The sequence below is a fragment of the Trichechus manatus genome, unplaced genomic scaffold (genome assembly GCF_000243295.1).
Source record: "Trichechus manatus latirostris isolate Lorelei unplaced genomic scaffold, TriManLat1.0 scaffold00073, whole genome shotgun sequence".
Taxonomy (NCBI): domain Eukaryota; kingdom Metazoa; phylum Chordata; class Mammalia; order Sirenia; family Trichechidae; genus Trichechus; species Trichechus manatus.
The window spans coordinates 7503937-7526331 of NW_004444009.1; the positions used below are offsets into that span (position 1 = coordinate 7503937).

The following is a 22395-nucleotide window of genomic DNA, read 5'->3' on the forward strand; positions in this document are numbered from 1 at the left end:
CAGAAGCTATAATGCTCATTTAACAATGTTGCTCCTGCTCAAAAATGCTCTCTGAATATTTTTAATGGTGGTAAATCTGTGTCGATTAAGGAGGTACAGATTTTTAGAAAATAAACAAAACTACTCAAAATCAAGTATGGTGAAAATGAGGAATTTTAAAGCTATAAGAGAACGTTCCTGGTTGGAGGGGGGTGTGTGGAAACCAAGGGTTGACTCTAAAATAATCTGACTTTGTCTTGTGTTACTGATGGGCTGACTCTAAAGGTATTCCAAAATGTTTCTGGGCCAACATTCGTCCAATGCATATGAAGCATCTACTGTGGAAGGCCCTGGGCTTTGGTGTTGGGGGAAATGTCATGAAGAGAAAGAAGAGCCTGCTGTGGGAGAGTTCTGGTTTAGAAAGAGAGGTGGCTCCAGTATGAGGCAGACACAGAAGTACCACTCGAAGGGTCCGGGTTAAGTGTTACGGAATTTCAGGAGAGAAAGTGAATGATTTATAGCTGGGGGCAAGGCTTTATGGAGGGGACAGCACTGAGCAAACTGAGAAGGCTGAGTATTAATTAAACAAGAGGAAATGGAGAGAAGGGTGTTGAAAGAGCAGACACAGCATGAGTAGGAGGCCCGGAAGCAGAAAAGCATAAGGTGCCCACTGGGAACAACAAGCAGCTTAGTTTGCCTAGAACAAAGGCTAAGTGAAATGGAGCAGCAGAAAATTAGGAAAGATAAATTGGAGGCAGGCTGTGGGGAGCCTTACATTAATGGAATTATGGAATGCGTACACATTTAACATTTATGTGCTTCTTTTCCATTTTCTGTTTTTCATAGTGTGAATTTCCTAGCACTGAGCAGTAACGGGAGCCCTGGTGGTGCACTGGTTAAGTATTCAGCTGCTAACCAAAAGATCAGCAGTCTGAATCCACCAGGTGCTCCTTGGAAACCCTATGGGGCAGTTATACTCTGTCCTATATGGTCACTATGAGTCGGAATCGACCAGATGGCAATGAGTTTGATTTTTTTTTGTGGGGGGGAGTAGTAACAAACTCAGACTACACGTTCAGAAAAAGAAAAGCAGAATAGCTCAGATCATCCATTAAAACCACACTGCTATTGAAGGAAAGAGGAGATTCAGACGGAACTGAAAAGTATGAGATGTATTAAAATACTTCAAAAGAAAATTCATTTATTCAACAGATATTTACATGAATGGTCATTAACTCAAGGTACTATACTAGGTACCTATTTATTATTTCCAAATATTTACAATATACAAGCTAATAAAATACTGTCCATTTTGCTTTCTAATAAAATTACCTCACTCCATATAACTATAGGCATTTAATAAATTTTTTTTATACAGGTTAACTATTTCTACTGTATTCAAATCTGTACTTAACAATGCTCTTGCTTTCAAAGACAGCATGAAAACAAACTTCAGTTCAGCCCACCATCAAATCTCAATTAGTAGAATCTGAATTAAAGAGCTAATAAATTTAAGAGCTATCTGAATCAAAGTGTTACTACAGGTATCCCTCACTATATCACACAGAAAAAAAAAATGACACCATTGGCTGAACACTTTCTTCATCCTGAAGATTTTAATGATTAAAATAAGAGGTCTGATACCTCAGGGGAGAAAAACTCTTCGTAAGCCACATTAAAAACTATGTTGGTGGCTCACAATGTAACACTAGGTGTTTTATAGTCCCACATGGGACATCTTAGGCGAGCCCTCTGAAGAGCCCTGCTCTGACCAGGAATTCATCCTGTTACTACTCTGAGTCCATGCACTCCTAGGACTTCCCCCATATCTGAGAATCTTCTCTTGTCCACCTTTAGAGTCCCAGAAATGATACTTTTCTGTAGGATGACTAACTGCCACTATATACTAAAATGACTATATTGCTCTATAATATCATACCTAACACGTGACCTGATGCAGCCTAAGATCTTTAAGCTTGAGGCTCTGGGTTAAAAAAGAAATTGGTCCGCTGCATCAACAATTGGAAGGTTAAAATGCAGTCTACTGAGAGGTTACTTTAAACAAGGGATACCTACATTCTGAATTAATTAAGCATCTCCTCTTCCCAGGAGCTGCCAAGCATTGGAGCACTTGCAGAATTTAGTTCTTCACCAAAGTCAGTTCAGGCAAGCTCCTGAAAGGGAATAACGCTGCTCATTGACCCATATCCTCTTAAGACATTCCTTCCACTTAGTACATGAAAACTCTAAAAGGAAAAACTACTTACAAAGACAAGAGGAAGACCACTGTTCCCTGAAGGTTAACCAGAACGGCCAGGGTCCTCCACGAGCGGATGAAGTATCCTAACAGGGCATATTGGGCAATGCCAACTGCAAAGAAGAGGCCACTGATGGATCCTAATTCAAGAAAAAAGAAACCTGTTACTCGGGAAAGCACCATCTGCAGCACCATTTCCAACCCAAGTCACAGAGCCAATTCCTTTCTTGCAAGAGGTCAGCCCTACCCTGGCAAGTGTAAGAGGGAGAGCAGAAAAGAAAAATCTACACAAATATCACACATCGGATGATAAAACTAGAAGACAGGTAAGCAAATTAGTGAAAATGGAGGAATGACAGATGAAAAACAGAAATCACATCTAGACACAAAGAACTAACTCTAAGGGTCTGCTCAAATGCTTTCTGCATGGGACATTGCACAGACATCTGCCTGAACCTGTGGCTGAGGCTTCGAAGTTTTTTTGCCATATGGGGGTTGTTAGGTCATGAGGTTATTGCAATACAGGGACTTTATTTTTATCAGAGAGGCTGTCCCTAAAATCCTTATTTTAAATCACAACTCACTCCGCAGTTCTCCCCATTGCCATTCCCTACTCAATTTATCACCATTGGACGTGTAACATTTTTATATGTACTTGTTTCTTGTCTGTCTTTCCCAAATAGAACATAAGCTCCATGGAAAGTGGATTTCTGTCAGCACAGTGATGCAAAAAAAATAAACCTTGGGATCGTAAAAAAAAATCCTGTGCTTTTTTGAAATAAAAACTTGTATGGGTACTAAACTCCACTGGCTTGTCCAATATATCTGCAAATTCTGTATCTCTGAAATTCTTTCTATAACCGCTACTATCGCTACTAGTAGTAATAATAAAATCAGCTGCTGTCGAGTTGATTCTGACTCATAGCGACTCCATGTGTGTCAGAGTAGAACTGTGCTCCATTTGGTTTTTAATGGCTAATTTTTTTGGAAGTAGATCTCCAGGCCTTTCTTCCAAAGCATCTCTGGGTAGGCTAGAATCTTCAACCTTTTGCTTAGCAGCCAAGCACATTAACCACCTGTACCACCCAGAAATAACAGCTGCCGTTTATTGAGCATTAAGTCTTTTACATCGTCCCATAAAGCAGGTGCCATTATCAGCCTTACACCACAGGGAGGAAATAGCTCAGACAGGTGAAGTGAAGCTGTCTAAGGATAGAGGGATGCCTGCAGCAGGGCCAGGACTTGGACCTAGGTCTATGTGACTGGAGAGCCAGCACTCTGCACCATTTCTCTGTCACATCTCCCTTCTATGGAAGAGCCATTGTTGTGGGTCTCCCATAACAACAGGGCTTGGTTCATTTTCTTACGAAAACTGTCTACAATGAGCAATCCTGTAAACCAAATGTTCTCCTTGATTCTTGTCCACAGATTATCACTCTATAACAAAAAATAATGACTTGCATACTGTTGGCCCTAGCGAGGAAAAGGGGAGCCAAAAAGGAGAGCTGAAGCAACAGCTTCAGCGACCCTCTTTTCAGAACTCCAAATCAGAACATGTGGTTTGATAAGTAAGGGAATGGGGACAGTGTGATTTCCCTGCAAATGTAAGATAATCAATAGCTATTATGGATGCATTACCATGCATCAAATAGCACCTGGCCTCCAAGAACAGGGCTACTTGTCATTGGTGATCCTTTACTAAGTCTTGGTCCCACCAAAGTCCAGCTCCAGTGCACCCTCTTTCCTCTATTCCTACTAACTCCCACCTTGTCTAAGCCACCATCAGGTTTCATACAGTCAACCACAACAGCCTCCAGAACGATCCCTCAATTTCTACTCTCACTCCTCTATAATCTGTTCTCCACTCATCTACCAGAGTCCGTACATAAGATCATATCACACCTCTATTTAATACTCCCCACTGGCTTCCCACTGCACTTTGGAAAAACCAGTCCTTCATTTGGCCCATCACTGGCCCTATCATTTCTCAATCTTCTCAAGAACTACATAGGTAGTTAAATAAATGAACTACCTATGTAGTTCTTGAGAAGATGATGGGATGGTCAAAAATAAAGAATATGGGTTCAATTTGGGAAAGTAAGAATCAGTAAAGAAATGCTACAATAATACTATCTCCTGTCTTAAAGAAAACTGTAAAAAAAAGAAAAGGCAATGAAACAAGGATTTAATAAAATATAATAAGAAGGCTTCAGAAAAAGGAGTTTTTCGTTATTTCCCATCTCAGCACTCATTTTTAATTTAAGGTAAAAGGCAGTCAATGCTGTCCTGAGGAAATTACTCTCTACAATTATCTGTAGGCAGTCCCTGAGGTGGGTGGCAAGCCGTCTATCTCTGAGGCAGACACCAGGGGAGACTTTGAACAGAAGAACGTGAATAAAATGATTCATTCACAGTCATATAAAACAAACTCAGGAAAACAAGTCTAACTGTTGGACAGAGCCACTCGAATTCAAATGCATTTTCAGACTCTAGGGTTAAAATGGCTCCCTACAAGACTTTCTGGAGCTGCTCACCATCTTCAGATTTGCATGGATTTACGCAGTACCTGCCAGTGCCCAGTAGGCGGTGCCCACACATTCGTTTAGCAAGACAAAGGCCACCAGTGACATCCCTCCATTCATCATGCCCACCAGGAAGCGAGTTATTGCAAAAAATTCGTATGAGGGGGAAAATCCATTTGCAATAGCAAATAAGATGTCAAGAGCAAAACCTAGCAAGAGAAGAACAGTATTCATTATCCAGAGGCAAAACAGCATTTGATGAAAGTAATAAATAATATTCACTAGTTTGTAAAGAAGAACCTTTGCAAATTTAAATTTTCTGAGCTAGTCTTTTTTTTAGTTTCTCTTAAAAACAATAAAGAAAAATTGAGATTTTCTTTCTTTGTTACAAGTTGATTTCTGCCCATCACAATTTTAAGTTATTCACAATAATGCTGGAACTTGAAAATCCTACCTCATACTCAGAGCTTGTTGAGAAAACCATGCTGAGCCCTGTAGAGCTCATTTGCAATGAATCTACAGAGATATAAGGAAATGGATCTAGCAGACTGTCTCAATCTTTGACTCTTCTCCTTAGAAACAAGGCATAAACTGGAGTTTGGAGGTTGCAGAAAGCACCATCATTTATGAAAAGTGTACAATGCAAATATCTGGCTTTGACCAGGTGTGCTGGCCACTAACATGCTTGGCCAGAATGAACTCTGCTGCAGTTTTGTCTCTTGTCAATGTGAGAAAAATTAGTTCTGTCTCCAAGTGGCAATTTCCTGAGAACCTTAAGCAAATACCATTAAAAAAAAAAAAAAACCCAAACCAAACCCGTTGCCGTCAAGTTGAATCTGACTCATAACGACTCTATAGAACAGAGTAGAACTGTCCTGTAGGGTTTCCAAGGAGCAGCTGGCGGATTCGAACTGCTGACCTTCTGGTTAGCAGCTGAGCTCTTAACTACTGCACCAGTTGCCATCAAGTCGACTCCAGCTCATGGACACCCCACGGTTGTCAGAGTAGAACTACGAGTTCCCCTTATTTAGTTCCCTGAGAACCTTAAGGAAGTAATAAGTCCTCTTACTCAGTTAATGAACACTATAATAGATTACCTGAAAGATAGACTTTCTTCCTTCCGAAGCGATCTGAAAGTTGACCAAAAGAGATAACTCCCACAAACACACCACTGAAGAAAAATGAGCTTGCTGCACTGACTTTGTAAGATCTGTTGGCAATTAGAAACCACTAGAGGAAGAAAAAATAAAAGACGTTTAGGTCACAGAAAAGATGGATGTATTGACACAGCTACTAAAAAACCAAATGTACAACAAAAACTTGTACACAGGAACTTCTTTACCTCCAGACCCACTAGTGACTGAAATTCAGTGTAGCATCCATCTTCGGCAACATCCAAGGAGATTTTGTCTTCAGAAGCATCAGAAATCATTATCACAATGTACTCCCTTAGTACTCTACACATATCTTGTAACAGTCCTGGAAACAGTATACAGTAGCTAGTTGTTCACACATCTGTTGACTATGTCCCTCATCCTAAACCCCCGTGTTTCTTGAGAGGAGGGGCCACATCCCATTCATTTCCATTTCCCTGACAATATACTGGAGACCCAGTGGCACAGTGGTTAAGAGCTTGGCTGCTAATGAAAAGGTTGGCAGTTCAAATCCACCAGCTGCTCCTTGGAAACCCTAAGGGACAATGCTACTCGGTCCTATAGGGTTGCTATGAGTCAGAATTGACTCGATAGCAATGGGTTTGGGGGCCAACACACTACATGGCACATATGAGGTAATGAGTGAACAGTGTTTTTTTCTTTTTCAATTAATTACTGGGTTTAAAATCCTTGAGTAGTATTATCTTCTACTTTACAGCAACTTATAAACCTTAAAGGAAAGCAATAATCTTCTGCTTAAAACACCATTATCTAAAACTCTGTCTAGAATTAAGGTGATTTATGAGGATAAAAGTCAATCTATGTTATAGAAGTAACCTCACAGACCAAGAGAACACTCATCTTCCCCCTTCCCAGCCCCTTTCCCTAGAGCAGTGAAGAAAGGTTTATCAAGAGCCACTTCTCACTAAGAACTTGCAAGAAGGCACCCTTCTCAGTTACCCCTTCTCTACCTTTCAGGCCACTCCTTCCTCCATACTTTGACAACCAGTCACTGTGGCTCAAAGTTCCTCCAACTGTTCTCCTTACCTTGTATTTCCTGCAAGATTGGAATGATAAAGATCTGGGCAAGACAGCTTCTGGACATCTCTGTGTAAAAAAAGACTCAGGGATTGGGAGGTAGCAAGCACAATGCCCCCTTGCTAATGTGCTTTACTTCTGAATTCTCCCATTCTTTACATGCAACCCTTAAAAAGGTTAATTAACTGTCCTAGCCCCTCATGGATTAGAAATAGTTAACTAGAGAGTTACTGCTCTCAGAAACAGTAATCAGGAAGTCACTATTTTTGGTGGCAGTCATAATTATGACAGAAGATAATAATGGAAATGATATGACAAAAAACTGAACTATGTTCCAAACATTTTTTTATTTGGACAGGCAACAAACATTTGTTTCATTTCAACTAGAGGTTATTAACTATTCTAAGCACTGGGAATACAGAGATAAACAAGGTGGCCACAGTCTCTGTTCTCATGGAGTATTAGTTCCAATAGAATAAGGCAGACAACAGACAAGTAAACACATAAGGAGAAATGGGAGGGAAGTACTTTAAAGAAGGCTTCTATGGGGAGGTGACATTTGCCATCTGGGTGATAAGAAGTAACCAGTGAGGAAAAGCTCTTCAGGAAACAAGAGAGTAAGTGCAAAGGCCCCAAGCTGAAGACACACAGTGTGTCTCTAGTGGGGGTGGTACCAAATAAGGTCAGATAGGTGTGCAGGCATTAGATCATGTACATGGGCCATGATAAGAAGGTGGGATTTTATTCTAGTGCAAAGGGAAGACACTGAATTTCCAGATTTATATTTTTAAAGATTACCCTGCCACTCTTACAGATTGTATTATGACAAGAAAAAGTGGGAGCACGGAGGTTACTGCAATAGTGCAGGTGGGAGATAATGGTGGCTTGGGCTAGGGTAGAAGCTGTGGTGATGGAGAGAATTATGTGGACTTAGGATGTACTTTGGAGGCAGAACTGAACAACTTGCTGATTGACTGGATGTGGTGGCAGGAAGAGGGAAAAGGAGAACCAAAGATTTCATGTAAGTTTTTAACTTCAGCAACTTAGTGGATGATGGTGACATTTACTGAGATGGAGAAGGCTGCCATAGATGTCAGGCATGTGGTGGGAAACCAAGAGTTCCGTCTGGGCATGTGGAGGTTGAGATGCCTATAAAACATCCAAGAGGAGATGCCAAGTAGGTATGTCAGTCTGGGGAGACTTAGATCACCACTCCTGACACCAAATTGTGTGTTAGACAACAAATCCCACTCCACATGCCAACTGCGTCCTGTGGAAATCTCAGCTTCCCTTCCCTGTTCAGTTCAGACCCCAGCTGCCCATGCAGCCCCTCGCTTTGACCTTAGCCACCTGGAGTTAGGTCAGCAGGTACTAGCCACAAACTTGGGGTTTTCCTCTACCCCCTCAGGGTACCAGCCACAAGCTCAGGAGTCCATATGACTCTCTCCACTTCAGACCAGCCAGCCCCTACTACTCCTTTGGGTCCTATAATTAGCTGGAATGACTCACAGAGTTCAAGGGAAACACCATACCTGCAAAAACAACTTTAACATACATTAAAAAAGAATACAAACAAAGAGATACGTAGGGTGAAGTCTGGGAGGGTTCACAGTGTGGAGATTGCACATCCCAGAGAGGTACACGCTACCCTCTCCTGTCCATGGTCACCAACCAGGAAGGTCCTCTGACCCTCTGTGTTCAGGGCTCTTATCAGCCTCACCACATGGCCATGATAGATTACATCATGCATTGTGAGGCTTAGTCAGCACTGCACACCCCGGTGCTCCCCTCTGGTCTGGTTAACCCCCACTCATTAGCCTCAAGTGTTGGTCTAGCTCAAAAGAACCACGAACAAAGGCCAAATTGCTTTCTGCAAGGTGATTCCACATCTCACACCAAGCAGGCATTTGGATACAAGTCTTCAGCTCAGCGGCAAGATCAGAAGGGTTTATGAAACTATAGAAAGCAAAGAAGACTAAGGACTGGGGCCCAGGGTACTTCCACATTCAGAGACTTGGTGGAAAAAGAGGACCATTACCGAAAATCCACAAGAAGGAATCAGACAGCAAGAAAACCAGGGAGAGCATGGTGTCAGGAAGCTACAAGAGAAAATTTGATTTAGGTAGAAGGTAGACAAGTGTGTTGAATGTTACTTTAGAGGTCAGGTAAGAAGATGACAGAACAGTAACAGTTGTATTTGGAAACAAAATGCATACTTAGAAATATCTTTTTCAGTAAAGTGAGAATGGAAGCCAGGTTGGAGAGGAATGAAGAGTTGGAGGAGATAGAGGAACTGAAGACAGCAAATGTGTAGAAAATAGTTTCAAGAAGTTTTCCTGTGAAGAAGAGTCAAGAAATGGCGGAGGATTTTGACAGGCATGTGGGGTCAAGGACTATTTATGTGCTTTTAAAAGATGGAATATACTATAGCATGTGTGCATATTGATGAGAATGATCCAGTAGAGATAAGATATATTTGCAGGAGAAAAGTACTTGAAAAAGCAATAAGGGATGGGTTTGAGTGTACAAAGTAGAAAGAACAGGCTTTCACAGAAGCAGGGAGACTGCTACTGTAAAAGGAAGGAAGACAGAATACGGGTTCAGAGACAGGTAGTGAGGGAATTCCTGTCTGAGTGCTGCTGCTTCTTTTTTTTTTTTTCCCATTGAAATATCAAATGAGGTCACCAGTTGAAGAGAGTGGGAGTGGAGTGGGAGTTATATATTTAAGACATGGTCCTCTCAGAAGTGGGACATGGCACATCCTAGAGAAAAGTTGCAGGACTGCCAGGCCATGCTGAAAACTCAGTGAGCTTTGTAGTCATCAATTTCATGCGGGAGATGTGGAGAGTTAAGGTTATACAGAGTTAGTGGTTTTCTGGGAGTACTGTGGAGGAAAAGAGGTGCCAGGGAATTGAGGGTATTTGCAAGGGAGTGACTACTATAATAACGGGATGTATGCTGGTTATGGAAAAAAGGAAGACGTGAGGGGGATGATGAGTAGTGAAAAAATGTCATCTCCAAGAAAATCCCCTATACGTGTATTCGTAACTTCTCTGTATTTCCCATTCTTGCCCTGATATGTGGTTGTCCCCTAAAGAAATCACTCAGTGAAATGCATCCTTCTCAACTGGAGGCTGCTTCCCCTTTTACACGCACGGACTTGAGAGGCTGGGATGGAAGAGATAACTTTCTTGCTCTCCATCAGCACTTTCAAACTTCAAAACCACCGGCTCCTCTAAAAATTGTATTGTTAGACTATATAATCCACTACCCTTCTGTGGTAGAGAAGCTAGCTTGTTTTAAAATATCCCTTTTTCCCTTCTTCCATAGTAATAGAATTTTTAGCTAGGCATATGACTATGCAGAATGAAGACTATTCCAATCTCCCTTACAGCTAGGTTCTGGGCAATGGGATGTAAGCAGAAGCATCATGTGGCAGCTTCCAGGAACTTACCATAAAAGACAGTTGATTTGTCCTTTGTCCCTTCCTCCTTTCCACTATGCCACTGTTTAGAATGTCGATGAAAATGCTGGAGCTCCATTTTGGACCATAATGAAGAGGGCCACAAATGGGGGATGGTGAAGTCAAAAGCTGGAAGGATCCTATGTCTCTGAGAATACTGGGGTAGGGTCCAGGCACTGGTATACTGTTAAGTTCTCCAGTGAGTCTCATAGGTATCCAGGTTGAGAGCCCCTGTCCTAGACCTTGTCATCCTCAATAAATGTATCACCTCTAAAACTTCAATTCTGAGCATCCCACTCACTCTCAGATCACCACTCCTTAGTCTTCCACCTCACCTCCTCTAGTATGCCCTCCTCCAAACATTATTCAACCCCTTCAAGACCACCAATTACCAAACTCTATTATAAAGTATGGCCTGAGTCATCACAAAAGATCAAATCATGCTAAGAAGTCCTCCAAAGAAAACGGTAGAGTATATTTTCTTTCAAGTCTCACATAAAAGAGATTAAAAGTTCTGGTATTCAAATGACAAATTTCTGTTTTGTAAAAAATTATTTTGAATACATGGATAGTTTTCTGGTAGAATTTTACACTCATGAGAAATGCCTATGGTGACACTTTTCCAAATACAAAAATAAATATCGGAGATCAGGTTTTTCCTAGAAAAGATGAGGATGTATCTGCCACAAAGATATCCTTTCTCTACAATGGCCAATAAACAAGGCCAACTGTACTTGTTTTTAATACTTTGAAGTTCAAACACTTGCTTTTATGTTTTTCATGTTCTTAGTGTTTGTTTCGGAGTTTTCATGCTTTAAAATATGGCCTACAGCTTTGGCCTTGATTATCCTATACCTCAATTTCTGCTACTCTGTTTATATGGCCAAGATGTTTAGGCTCACACTGACATGTTTGGTGCTTAATCATTAAAAAAGGGCTAATCCTGGTGTGATGGCTAAGGCTGTGTTGTCAGCTTGGTTGGGCCATGATTCTCAGTGGTTTGGCAGTTGTATGATGTTGTGATCACTTCTATGATGAGATGCGATATAATGTGATCACCTCCATGATGGGATCTGCTGTAAGCAGCCAATCAGTTGAAAGGGAGCTTCCTTGGGTGTATGTCCTGTATCAGATATAAGTGGACATTCTGGCAGGGCTTGTGGGCTTTTGCTTGCTCTAGACCCTGCAGCTGACTTCTGTTCATCTGACCTCTGGTTCTTGGGACTTGAGCTAGCAGCTTACCGGCCGCCTTGCCTGCTGATCTTGGGATTCGTAGATCTTCGCTGCCTGTGAGCAAGAGCCCTGCTCTCTGACCTGCCGACCTTGGGTTCGCCAGCCCGGGCAGCTACATGAATCAGGAGAAGCCTCTATCCTGACCCAAGGACTTGGGAAGTTCCAGCCTCTACAAATGCCTAAGCCATGTCCTTGATAGAAATCACTCTCTATATATACTTATACACTTTACTGGTTTTGCTTCTCTCGAGAACCCAGCATGAGATACCTGGCTACTGCATAATGAACTATCCTGTTGACCACATATACAGAACTTCTCAAATACATCAAAAAGGCTATTAATACCATCCTTCCAACAACTGTGTATCTGTTAATGTCAACAGTAGTTTTAGGAAGAAGTAGCCCAAGAGATGTGTGAGCAGCAAACTTCAAGTTCTGATCCTCAACCCACCAGTCCCAAGTGTCAAAGTAATTTCTAGTTATTTTTCTTCATGTCAATATTGAGCTAATACATCTCTCTATTTTTCCTGGAATACATTTAAGAATTGGTTTTAAAAAATGGAAAGGCATTGCCAGATTTTTAAAAAAGCAACCAGAGAATGTGAAGCTGGAACCCAGGACATCTCCCTGCCACATCTAGGTGACCTGGGGTTGGCCAACTCAGGAATGCCAACTCAAGGATTTAGGACAGTGTGTTCACAATCAGCTTTCCATACACCCTCTCCCCCAGCAGGTGAAATTTTAGTTTAAACGTTTTGTTTTCAATTTTAGAAACTTTCCAAATATACTTTAAATATTTATCACATATCTACTATGTGATCTAAAGAGTTATATTTTGTCAAGTTATACAACAGTGATCCCTCTAGTATTTGAGAAACATATTGGTAAAATTTTTTAATGTTTTAGAAAGAGGTCATCCACCAGACTAGACTCAATTGCTAGCTTATTTTTTTATCCCTTTCAGCAACATTCAGTACCAGGGTAATACCTAGACAGGATATGACCGGGACATCAGAAATTAAATAATAAAATAAACCAACATATGACAAATGTGGCATTCTCAAGAAATGTGTTTTTATGCGGTTTTAAAGAAAAAAAATAAGGAGCCCTGGTGGCGCAGTGGTTACGTGCTCGGCTGCTAACTGAAAGGTCAGCAGTTCAAACTCACCATCCTTTCCACGGGAGAAAGATGTAGCAATCTGCTTCTGTAAAGATTACAGCCTTGGAAACCCTATGGGGCAGTTCTACTCTGTCCTATAGGGTTGCTATGAATTGGAATTGACTCAACGGCAACGGGAAAGAAAAAAAAATAAAAAATTTATAAGTCATCCAAGCATTTAATTGGCTAGAGATTATTAATCAATCTCCAATTATTTTTTTAAATGACAAGCCAAATTCTAAAGATACAGAATGAATATTCTTTTTATACTAATTCATTTCAAATTGAAAAATCACTTGCAAATGGCAGAAGCAGGAAATCCACTTTTCTTCTCCCATACATTAACAGAAAAGGAAGAACCTAAGCCAAAATATTTTCAGTCTCTTAGGCTGACCTATCTAGATCTGTTTTTGTTTTATAACCAACGTCTGTATTTTGGTTGATAGGCTTCATTGCAATCACCAGGTTGAGTTCATGAGTTGGGTATTTATTTATACTCTGTTTTCAAAAGGAATTTGAGGGGCCCAGCATTAAGAATCCTGGTTCAATCATGCACTCATTTAAAGAAAGTACAACAAAGAGAAAATCACACACAACTGAGCACAGACACCAACAGCAGGTGCCTCTAAACATAAAAGATGAAAGGAACATAAATATGCCAAACACCAGTGTGAGCCCAGAGCCAGGTGCCACACAGAGCCTTCCAGCTCTTAAAAAGGAAAAAATATAGGCAAACAGAAGTGAAGAGAGTTGAGACAGTTACTACTTACTGACTATTTAATGACATATTTGAAGGTTTTGTTTAATATTTGGATTCACACTACTTAGAGGCAGGGAGTAAACAGCCAGTCCCACTAAAAGATAAAGTATTGGTGTATATCAAAAAAGCTCCTCTACCTGCATTGCAGAGAGTATGGATATAAGAAGACCTGTCAAAGGCTATTACAGTTACCCAGGCAGGTGCTAGACAAGGTGGGGCTTCAGAGAAGAGAATGGATTCAAGCTTGATAGAGACGTGGAGTTCAGTAGTGAAGTCTGGGCTGAGTCATCCATGAACAGGTACCATCTGAAGCCACTGGGACTGACAGATCAACCACAGACTGAGTGCAGCTTGAAGATAAATTTTAAAGGAAATAACAAAATGTCTTTAGTATCTACCTTGAAAAGGTTGAAACTTAAGCTTTATGGAAACGTCACAAATCAAATGAATCATGTTTATGACACTGCAGAAATATCATTTAAAAAAATAACTTCTTGTTTAAAATGGACTGTATGCTTATATAACCCTAAAAACAAAACCATCATCTGAGTGATGAAAAATACAGAGATATCAATCGACTTTCACATAATACCCTCCTCTAGAGATATCAATCGACTTTCACATAATACCCTCCTCTAATCCCATCGACCACTTTTGGGAATAGGTATTTGCTATCATTATTCCCATTTTATAGACTATGTAGCGGAAGCTCAGATACCTTCCCACAATCACACTAGAGTAAGCTGTGAACCTGGATTGGACACCAAGCCGTCCGTCCAAAAATCTCATTCTTTGACCACCACATGCTTGAATTAGTTAAGTCTTATCACTCTGGAGGGAAATAGTGATTTAACATTATATCACAGTGTGTTAAGCTAAAAGCATGGAAATTACAATATACTGGTGAAAGAATTACTACTCTTTAACCCTCAGCATGAGTTCCACTTAGGCAGCTTATGAAAAAAATCAGCTGATTTTTTGTTTTTTTAATATTAGAAGGAATACTAAAAACAATTAAGTCCTTATGACTTAGAGTAATGGAACCAGGGGCTGTTAGAAAGGAGAAAAGCAGAAAAGGAACGTCGAATATGAGGTTAAGGTTACATGGCCTGTGTGCTCAGGAAACAACAGGGAGAAGGAAGGGTAAGGGAGAAGAGAATAAGGTATTTTAAACTCAACTTCCAAAGTATTTTCTTGTTTGTTTTCCATATTTAGCTGGTAACCTTTGCCTTGGGGTTTATCTCATTCCACAGTGCATGTTTTAAAGACAAATACCTAATAAAACTGCTACGTATTTTTAACTAAACTGTTATAATTTATATACTGTCTATTTGACATTGTGGTGCACCTGCATGACACCCTGGGTTTCTTTTCCTTCCTCTGCTGAATGGCACTGTGTTGCTTTATCCTTCCCTACTGTACTAGCACACAGATTATAAAAGATGTTTAAGTTGGTTGTGAATATTGCCAGCACTGATTAGGAAGACTAGGGAGAAAGAAGGACCTCTCTTAAACTAACTCCAAGAACTTAGACACATATCCAGCCTCTACTCCGAGCAACTTCTCATTGGCTCTACTAATGTTACAAATGCGTCAGTTTCCCCCGTGACCTAACTAACCATTCTTTTATTTTTCTTCCGATTTATGGTGACATTTCATGGAAAAATAGTTGAGAAACATGCTAAAATCACACACCAAGCTAATGGAGGGGGCACTGCATGGTAAGTAAGAAATCATTTACACTAGACTTGTACAGGCACTGGGTCATTTCCCTCCCCCAAGGAGGTTTTGCCCTTTGCAGACTCTGTCCTTTGCACTCGTTTTGGGTTACATTGGGTGGCTGGCTCTGCATTACCCACACGAGTTATATAGGGCCACTGCCTTGCAGCAGGCCAGGTGAGGGCGTGATTACCCAAAGGAAAACAAACAGATTGTTCATTCCACTTTTCCCACGAAGCCTAACACCTTATGGGAACTGACTACTGTTTGTACATGTTATGCCCTTGCTTTCCCCCAGACACCCCCAGCCCCACGTTGTTCCCTGGTAAACTCCTATTCATCCTTCATCAACACCCCTTAAGTATCTTCTCCCACGTGAAGTCTTCCCTGATTCACTCAAGCAGAGCTGAGCACTCTCTCCTTTCATCTCTCCCTATTCTTGCCTCTAACATGATGTATGGTGAATTACGTGTTTACCTGTCTCTCTCCTACTGTGCTGTGACCTTCCAAAGAGCATCTCTACATCCTAAACTTACCTTATAGCATCTGCCAGCACTACTTAAATATTTGCTGAATTATTTCTATAAGAGTGAATGGTATTGATTTATGCACAACTTCATATACATTATCTCAATGTCACTACTTCAAACATCAAGTGCTATGTTTACAGGCACGCAGGTTACTGCCCAACTGATCGTCATTTCCTTGGAGCCACGGAACAGCATTCTCGTGAAAGGGAATATGAGGAAGATTTGGGATGTGAGGGGTTTTCATTCTTCCTATAGCCAATCTGACATATAGAGTACTCTGGTTTTGTACTGAGCCCATACACTGAGAAAGAAGACTAAGAAGAAAGAAACTGATGGCAGTTTTCTGGCATCCTGGCTGAAAAAGCTATAAGGTCAAAATCTGTGCCACTGAACATACACTTCTCGAAGCTTCAGTAACTGAAGCGGCATGGCTACAGACAGCTGTTTAATTAGTCCACATATATCCCTACTGAGAGAAGCACGTATGACTATGTGGGAAGAAGGAATTGGCTGTGGATGATACATACTACATCAATGAGCCCACAAGCCAGGCAGGGGCTCTGGCAGGTTGTAGAGTGGCATCTAAGCCCCCCACCTGGCTGCTGGGTCTCTTCTAAAAGGTGGACTTGTTCACGAATCCAGTGTAGATTGCTAGCTCTGCAGGGGACACAGCCCACCTGACTGCAAAGAAAAGGGAAGACAAGGGGCAGCCTCTCCTGGCTGTCCAGGTGGAGGCTGGGCACATGCCTGTTGGTCATCACAGAACAATCAGAATTCCTGTTCCACAAGATCCTGCTTCGATGGAAACCAAGTCACACGACAATGGCCACTAACCCACCCTGACTCCAGCTTGTCAGTGTTGCAAGGCTACAGGGCTGGGATGGACACCAGCTTCCCCAGCCCCCTGCAGCGCGTGCATCCTCGGGGATGCTGCACAACCAGTGAGCCGGTGACTATTCTGCTGTGCAAAATTCTGAGTGGTTTTAAGAACAATTCCAGCCAAACTTTAGCCCTCCCCTCTCCTATAGCTCCCATAAAAATATTCACAGCTTTCTACAAGAAAATCTTACTCTGGGAGAGAACCAGGTAAGCAGAGGCCTCCTGTGACTGGAGAGTACTTGGACAGGTATTTCAGGAACAGTTTCATGGTGATTAACTAACTTGTTTCATTTCAATGTAGTTGTCACTCTGAATTACCACTTAATGGGTGAAGTGTGCAAGCTATAATAATCAGTAGTACAGGCGTAAGGAAGCAAGATATTAAAAAAAAAATTAGCCCCTAAAGCAATTATTGCAGTGAATTTTTCAAATAGTTTTAATACTCTGTCTTTTGACCCCAGGGTATGGCTTGGGGAGAAATATATTAATCTCAAGATAATAATCAGTCAATTTCAGTTCTTCAATATCCACAATGATATTAAAGATTCCAACCTTACTCTTTCTGGTTGCAAACATTAATTAAGCACGATAATTACGTGTCTTTGTGATATTTGGTGCTTTCTGAATGAGTCAGAGCTCAGGGAATAATTTGAATACAGCAGACAGCAATTTGCTACATAAATTCACCCCAGTGGCTATTAGTTCACTGCAGAATAGTCAAGATTACAGGTTTTTTTTTTTTTTTTTGCATTAAATATCAAGTTAATCACATATACATAATCTTTTATTCACCCTTCCCAAAATCCTCCATAGAAAACTTATTTAAGGCCTGACCTGAGTGCAGTCAGGTGCAGGGTGGGATTTATTTTTTAAATGTGTACTTGAACACAATCCCCTTAAACTATAGAGTCCTACAGACTCTAACTTGATATTTACTTCCAGGATTTTCATATGATAGGTCAATAGGACTTCATACTTATTTCTTAACTTTGATTTTACAGCAAATAATTTCAATAAGAGTCACTGCGAACCAAATATTACCTATTTTCCACAGACTGCATATTAAGGATATTCACCAACCTACTGACAAGCTCAGGTTCCAGTTTCAATATTCCCACTTTGGAAATTTTGAGAAGCAACTGAGAAACTGAAGAGGTAATCAAAATTGAATTAATGCTAAGAAATTAAATGGAGGGTTTGGTTTCGGACTGCACTCCAACGTAACAAAGACTAACTCAGTTCACACTGCAGAGTCTAGCTGCTCCTGAAAGATCCTGATTGAACAGTAGCTGATGTCACCATCTTGTCTGAAGCTGCTGGTCCTGGCTGCTACTTGATCACCGCTCTCATTCTTCTTCCCTCTGCTGCAGTTCCTCTGTTGATGCTTGTCATTTTGGTAGCAGCAGCAGCAGGAAACTTGGAAGTCACCCCTAAAACCTGCTCCAAACCACCCCAGGACTTTGAACACAACCCAACAGGCCTCCAATGCCCAAGACAGAAGTAGACTGTGTAAATTCACATACAACTTACCAGCTCTGAATGGTGAGACCGGGGCACATGGGGTGGAAACTTTATTTGCACCTCGAAATAAAATAAGAGGACTTTGGGAAAAACAAGAGATTTCTGAACTAAAAATGTGAAGCAGAGACAGCCCCTTCTTAGGTCTACCCAAATACATTGAGAGGAGAAACGTGGGTGACACCACAGCCACTGAGGGCAGGCAGCTGCTGGAGCTCTGAGCACACAGGTGAAGAACACAGGAGTTGTTGCTATTAGAAAGACGCAGACACAGACATATAGACAGACAAAAACAGATGGAGATAAAAAGTACAGATCTCCTGGACTGGTCGAGACTAGAGGACTCCCCAGGACTGTAGCCCTGAGATACACTTCAAATCTTAAAACAAAATTATCCCTTGAGGTTACCTGTTAACTAAATAACAGACTGGATCATGAAATAAAGAATATTACCTGTGAGTAATGAGCTTCTTTTTTAAAAAAATCAACTACAGGAGACCAAATGGGCAAAAATTACTCTAAAGCAAGGAGGGGAAGGTAAAGGGGCATGGAAACTAGAGTACTGGAAATAGTACAACAAGAACAGAATGAATGAGAACCATGACACACAGTGAAAAATGTAACCAATATCACTGAATAATCTGTCTAGAAACTGTTAAATGGGAACCTAATTTGCTATGTAAACTCTCACCTTAAACACAATAAAATACTTGGAGAAAAAAAAGACGAGAGAGGCAGTAACTCACAGATACAGTTCAGAGGGATAAGATACCAGCAGTAAGATGAGGAACACGTGGCTATAATCTGCAGGTAAGGTGATGGTCATCTTAGCCCTTTATCCTTTTCTTCTTAGAGCTGATTTAAAGATGTCCTGCATTTGCCAGGAAAGCTATTTAATTCTATTTCTCCTGCATCTACCAACTCTTTCTTTTAACTAGTAGCTCTCTGGCCCTTTGGTCAATTCTTCCCCCCTTTCATCTTCAGCTTTAGTCAAGCATTATTTAGTGCGAGCCCCTATGTGGCAGCAGAGGAGATGTCATGGCAACCTGGGCACCACAGTCCCTGCAGTCCTGGAGTACAGGGTCTTACAGTACTCTCCCTCCTTTTATCAAGGTCTTCTCCAGCATCAAGGAGCCCTGGTGGTGCAGTGGTTAAGCGCTTGGCTGCTAACTGAAGGGTCAGGGGTTTGAACCCATCAGCTGTTCTGCAGGAGAAAGATGAAGCAGTCTGATTCTGTAAAGATTACAGCCTTGGAAAACCTATGGGGCAGTTCTACTCTATCCTACAGGGTCGCTGTGGGTCAGAATTGACTCAATGGCAGTAGGTTTGGTTGGTTTTGGTCTCTAGCATCAGGGAAGTAGTAGTTGCTAAATGAACATCTGTTAATAATGGGTGTACCAATGGTAATATCTAAAAGAGCTATAATCATAGTTTGCATTAGTATTAATTTAATTCCATTAAAATCTGTTGAGTGCCTGCTGTGCTGAAGCATAGTGTTGCTACAATGTCTAATTTACTTTAAATTATTAAGCACATACAGTGGGATATTGGGCATAAATGTTACTTGGGTCAAGCTTTCATCATGGTGCTGTAAGCACTTTAATCAGGATTGCATTGTCCAGTGGTGGTTCAGCTAGCTTTCTCTTCCCAAAGCCCATTCTCTGGCAGAAACTATTACAAGGGGTCAATGTCTCAATTAACAACGGGTGTTTTGCTTATTCTTAATTAAAATAGTGGCTTACTGACCAGCAATGATGAATATCAGAAATGGGCTATCGCTGGTGAAATTAAAGGTATTCAAAATACACAGACTAGATCAATACGTTTTAGAGCCGTTCTGCACGTTTGCATGAACTTGTGAGACAATCCAGTATGGGCTGTACTCTTTGCCCACACGGGTCATACTCTAGGCTAACATTTTTCCCTAGTCCTGAGCCAATAATGGATTCTGGAAGATTCTGTCTGATGGTGGCTGGGGAAGTCCCTATTTTTTGACATGATTGCCTAAAAAAACACCAAGAAACGTTTAAATAAAAAAAAGGCAACCCTAGAATTAATAAGTGAGTTCAGCAAAGTCACAGGATACGAGAAAAACACACAAAAAGTAGTTGTATTTCTATATACTAGCAATGAACTACACGCGGATACTGAAATTAAAAACATTTCTAATTGCTCAAAAATATAAGCAACCCAGATGTAAATCTAACAAAATATGTACATGACTTGTATGGTAAATACTATAAAACACTAATGAAAGAAATCACAGAAGATCTAAATAACACATACAGTGTTCACGTACTAGAAGATTCAACATAGCAAAGACGTCGACTTCTCCCAAATTGATATACAGGTTTAACATAACTCCTATCAAAATCCCAAAAACATTTTTTGTAGATACAGACAAAATTATTTTAAAATTTATATAAAAAAGCAAAGGAACTAGAATAGCTAAAACCATTTTGAAAAGAAGAATAAAGTGGGAGGAATCAGTCTATTATTAACTATAGTAATCAAGACTGTGCGGTACTGGTAGAGGGATAGACACTAGATCAATGGATCACAACAGAGAATCCAGAAATAGACCCACACAGATATACCCAACTGATTTTGGACAAAGGTTCCAAAGCCATTCAATGGAGGAAGGATAGCCTTTTCAACAAATGTGCTGCAGCAATACGAAAAAAAAAAAAAAAAATCAACTCAAAACTGGATTCCAGACTTAAATGTAAAATGAAACAATACAAAACATTTAGGAAAAAAATAAGAGAAAATCTCTGGGGCTAAGGGTTAGGCAAAGAGTTCTTAGATTTCATATGAAAAGCATGATCTTTAAAAGTAAAAAAAAAGGATAAATTGGACTTCATTGAAACTAAAACCTTTTGTTCTGTGAAAGATCCTGGTAAGTGAATGAAAAGACAAGCTACCGAATGAGGGAAAATATCTGCAAACCACATATCTGACAATGTACTAATATTCAAAATACATAAAGAACTCTCAAAACTCAACAATAATGAAAAAATAATAATCCAATTAAAAGATAATCAAAAGACGTGAAGAGGCATTTCAAACCAAAAAGGATATACAGATGGCAAATAGCATAGGAAAAAAAATGTTCAGCATCATTAGCCAGTAGGAAATGTAAATTAAAACCACAATAAGGTATCACTACACACCTGTCAACACCAAACCAAACCCACTGCTGTCAAGTCAATTCTGACTCATAGGAACCCTACAGAACAGAGTAGAGCTGCCTCATATGGTTTCCAAGGAGCAACTGGTGGGTTTGAACTGTCGATCTTTTGGTTAGCAGCCAAGTTCTTAACCACTGCACCACCAGAGCACCATACTAAAATAAAAACTACTCAAAGATTCTATAGATGAATCCCGATCAAAGGAGGAGGGCTGTTAGACAGAATTTCAATTCTCATGGAATCCAGACTTTCTGGAGCCCTTGAGGCTGGAAGAACCCCCAATCATGAAGACGGCACAGAACTGGACAACGTTTTGTTCTGTTATATACAACGTCACCATGCGTCAGAGCTGACTCAATGGCAACTAACAACAGACTGGATTTAATACAAGAGGGGAGAAAATAATACTATCGAGGACATGATTGGATCAAGTGATAAAACTGGATATGCACAGTAGATTAAACTATGGTATTAATGTTAAATTTCTTGACGTTGGTAACGTGTTATGTTAAGAGGATATCTTCATTTTTAGGAAATATACACTGAGGTATTTGGGCACAAAGGAACACTGATATATGCAGTCTTCAAATGGCTTAGAAAAAATAGAAAGTGCAAATGACAATGCTAATGAGGTAAAACATTAACAATACATAGAGCTAAAGGCTATGAGGGTATTCCTTACACTATTCTTTAAGTTTTTGTCAGTTTGAAATTATTTCCAAATTAAAAGACAATTCTTTGGCTACTGTCACCAAGAACCTAAGAGATGTACATACCAGTTAAGACTGGATTAGTTCTTCAAAAGTGCAACGATCAAGAAAGCACAAGCTCCTGAGTTAAGACACATTTGGGTTCAAGTCCCACCTCTGCCCTTATTAGCTGACTCTGACCTCATGGAGTCTAAATCTCTTCACCTGTAAAATGACAGAAATAATGCCTACTTCATAGTTATTTCAAGGATTAAATGAGATAGAGCCTGTAAAACATCACAAT

The 22395-nt window shown here is 40.4% G+C and overlaps 1 protein-coding gene across 4 annotated transcripts in view; it reads right to left on the reverse strand.

Annotated features, from left to right (window-relative positions):
- SLC22A15 (solute carrier family 22 member 15) overlaps positions 1-22395 on the reverse strand; it is a 78738-nt gene that overhangs the window by 26585 nt on the left and 29758 nt on the right. For 3 of the 4 annotated variants that reach the window (XR_002824693.1, XM_004380357.2, XM_023734888.1), the window contains exons 3-5: positions 5856-5988; positions 4803-4967; positions 2247-2376 (exon numbers count right to left, since the gene is read on the reverse strand). Coding sequence is in view for 3 of the 4 variants with exons in the window: in XM_004380357.2 (XP_004380414.1) it covers positions 2247-2376; positions 4803-4967; positions 5856-5988 (428 nt within the window). In the remaining variant the exon portion in view is untranslated. Of the gene's footprint in view, positions 1-2246; positions 2377-4802; positions 4968-5855; positions 5989-6100; positions 6238-6959; positions 9565-22395 lie in introns of those variants that run through there. The other variant, XM_023734887.1, reaches the window with a different exon arrangement.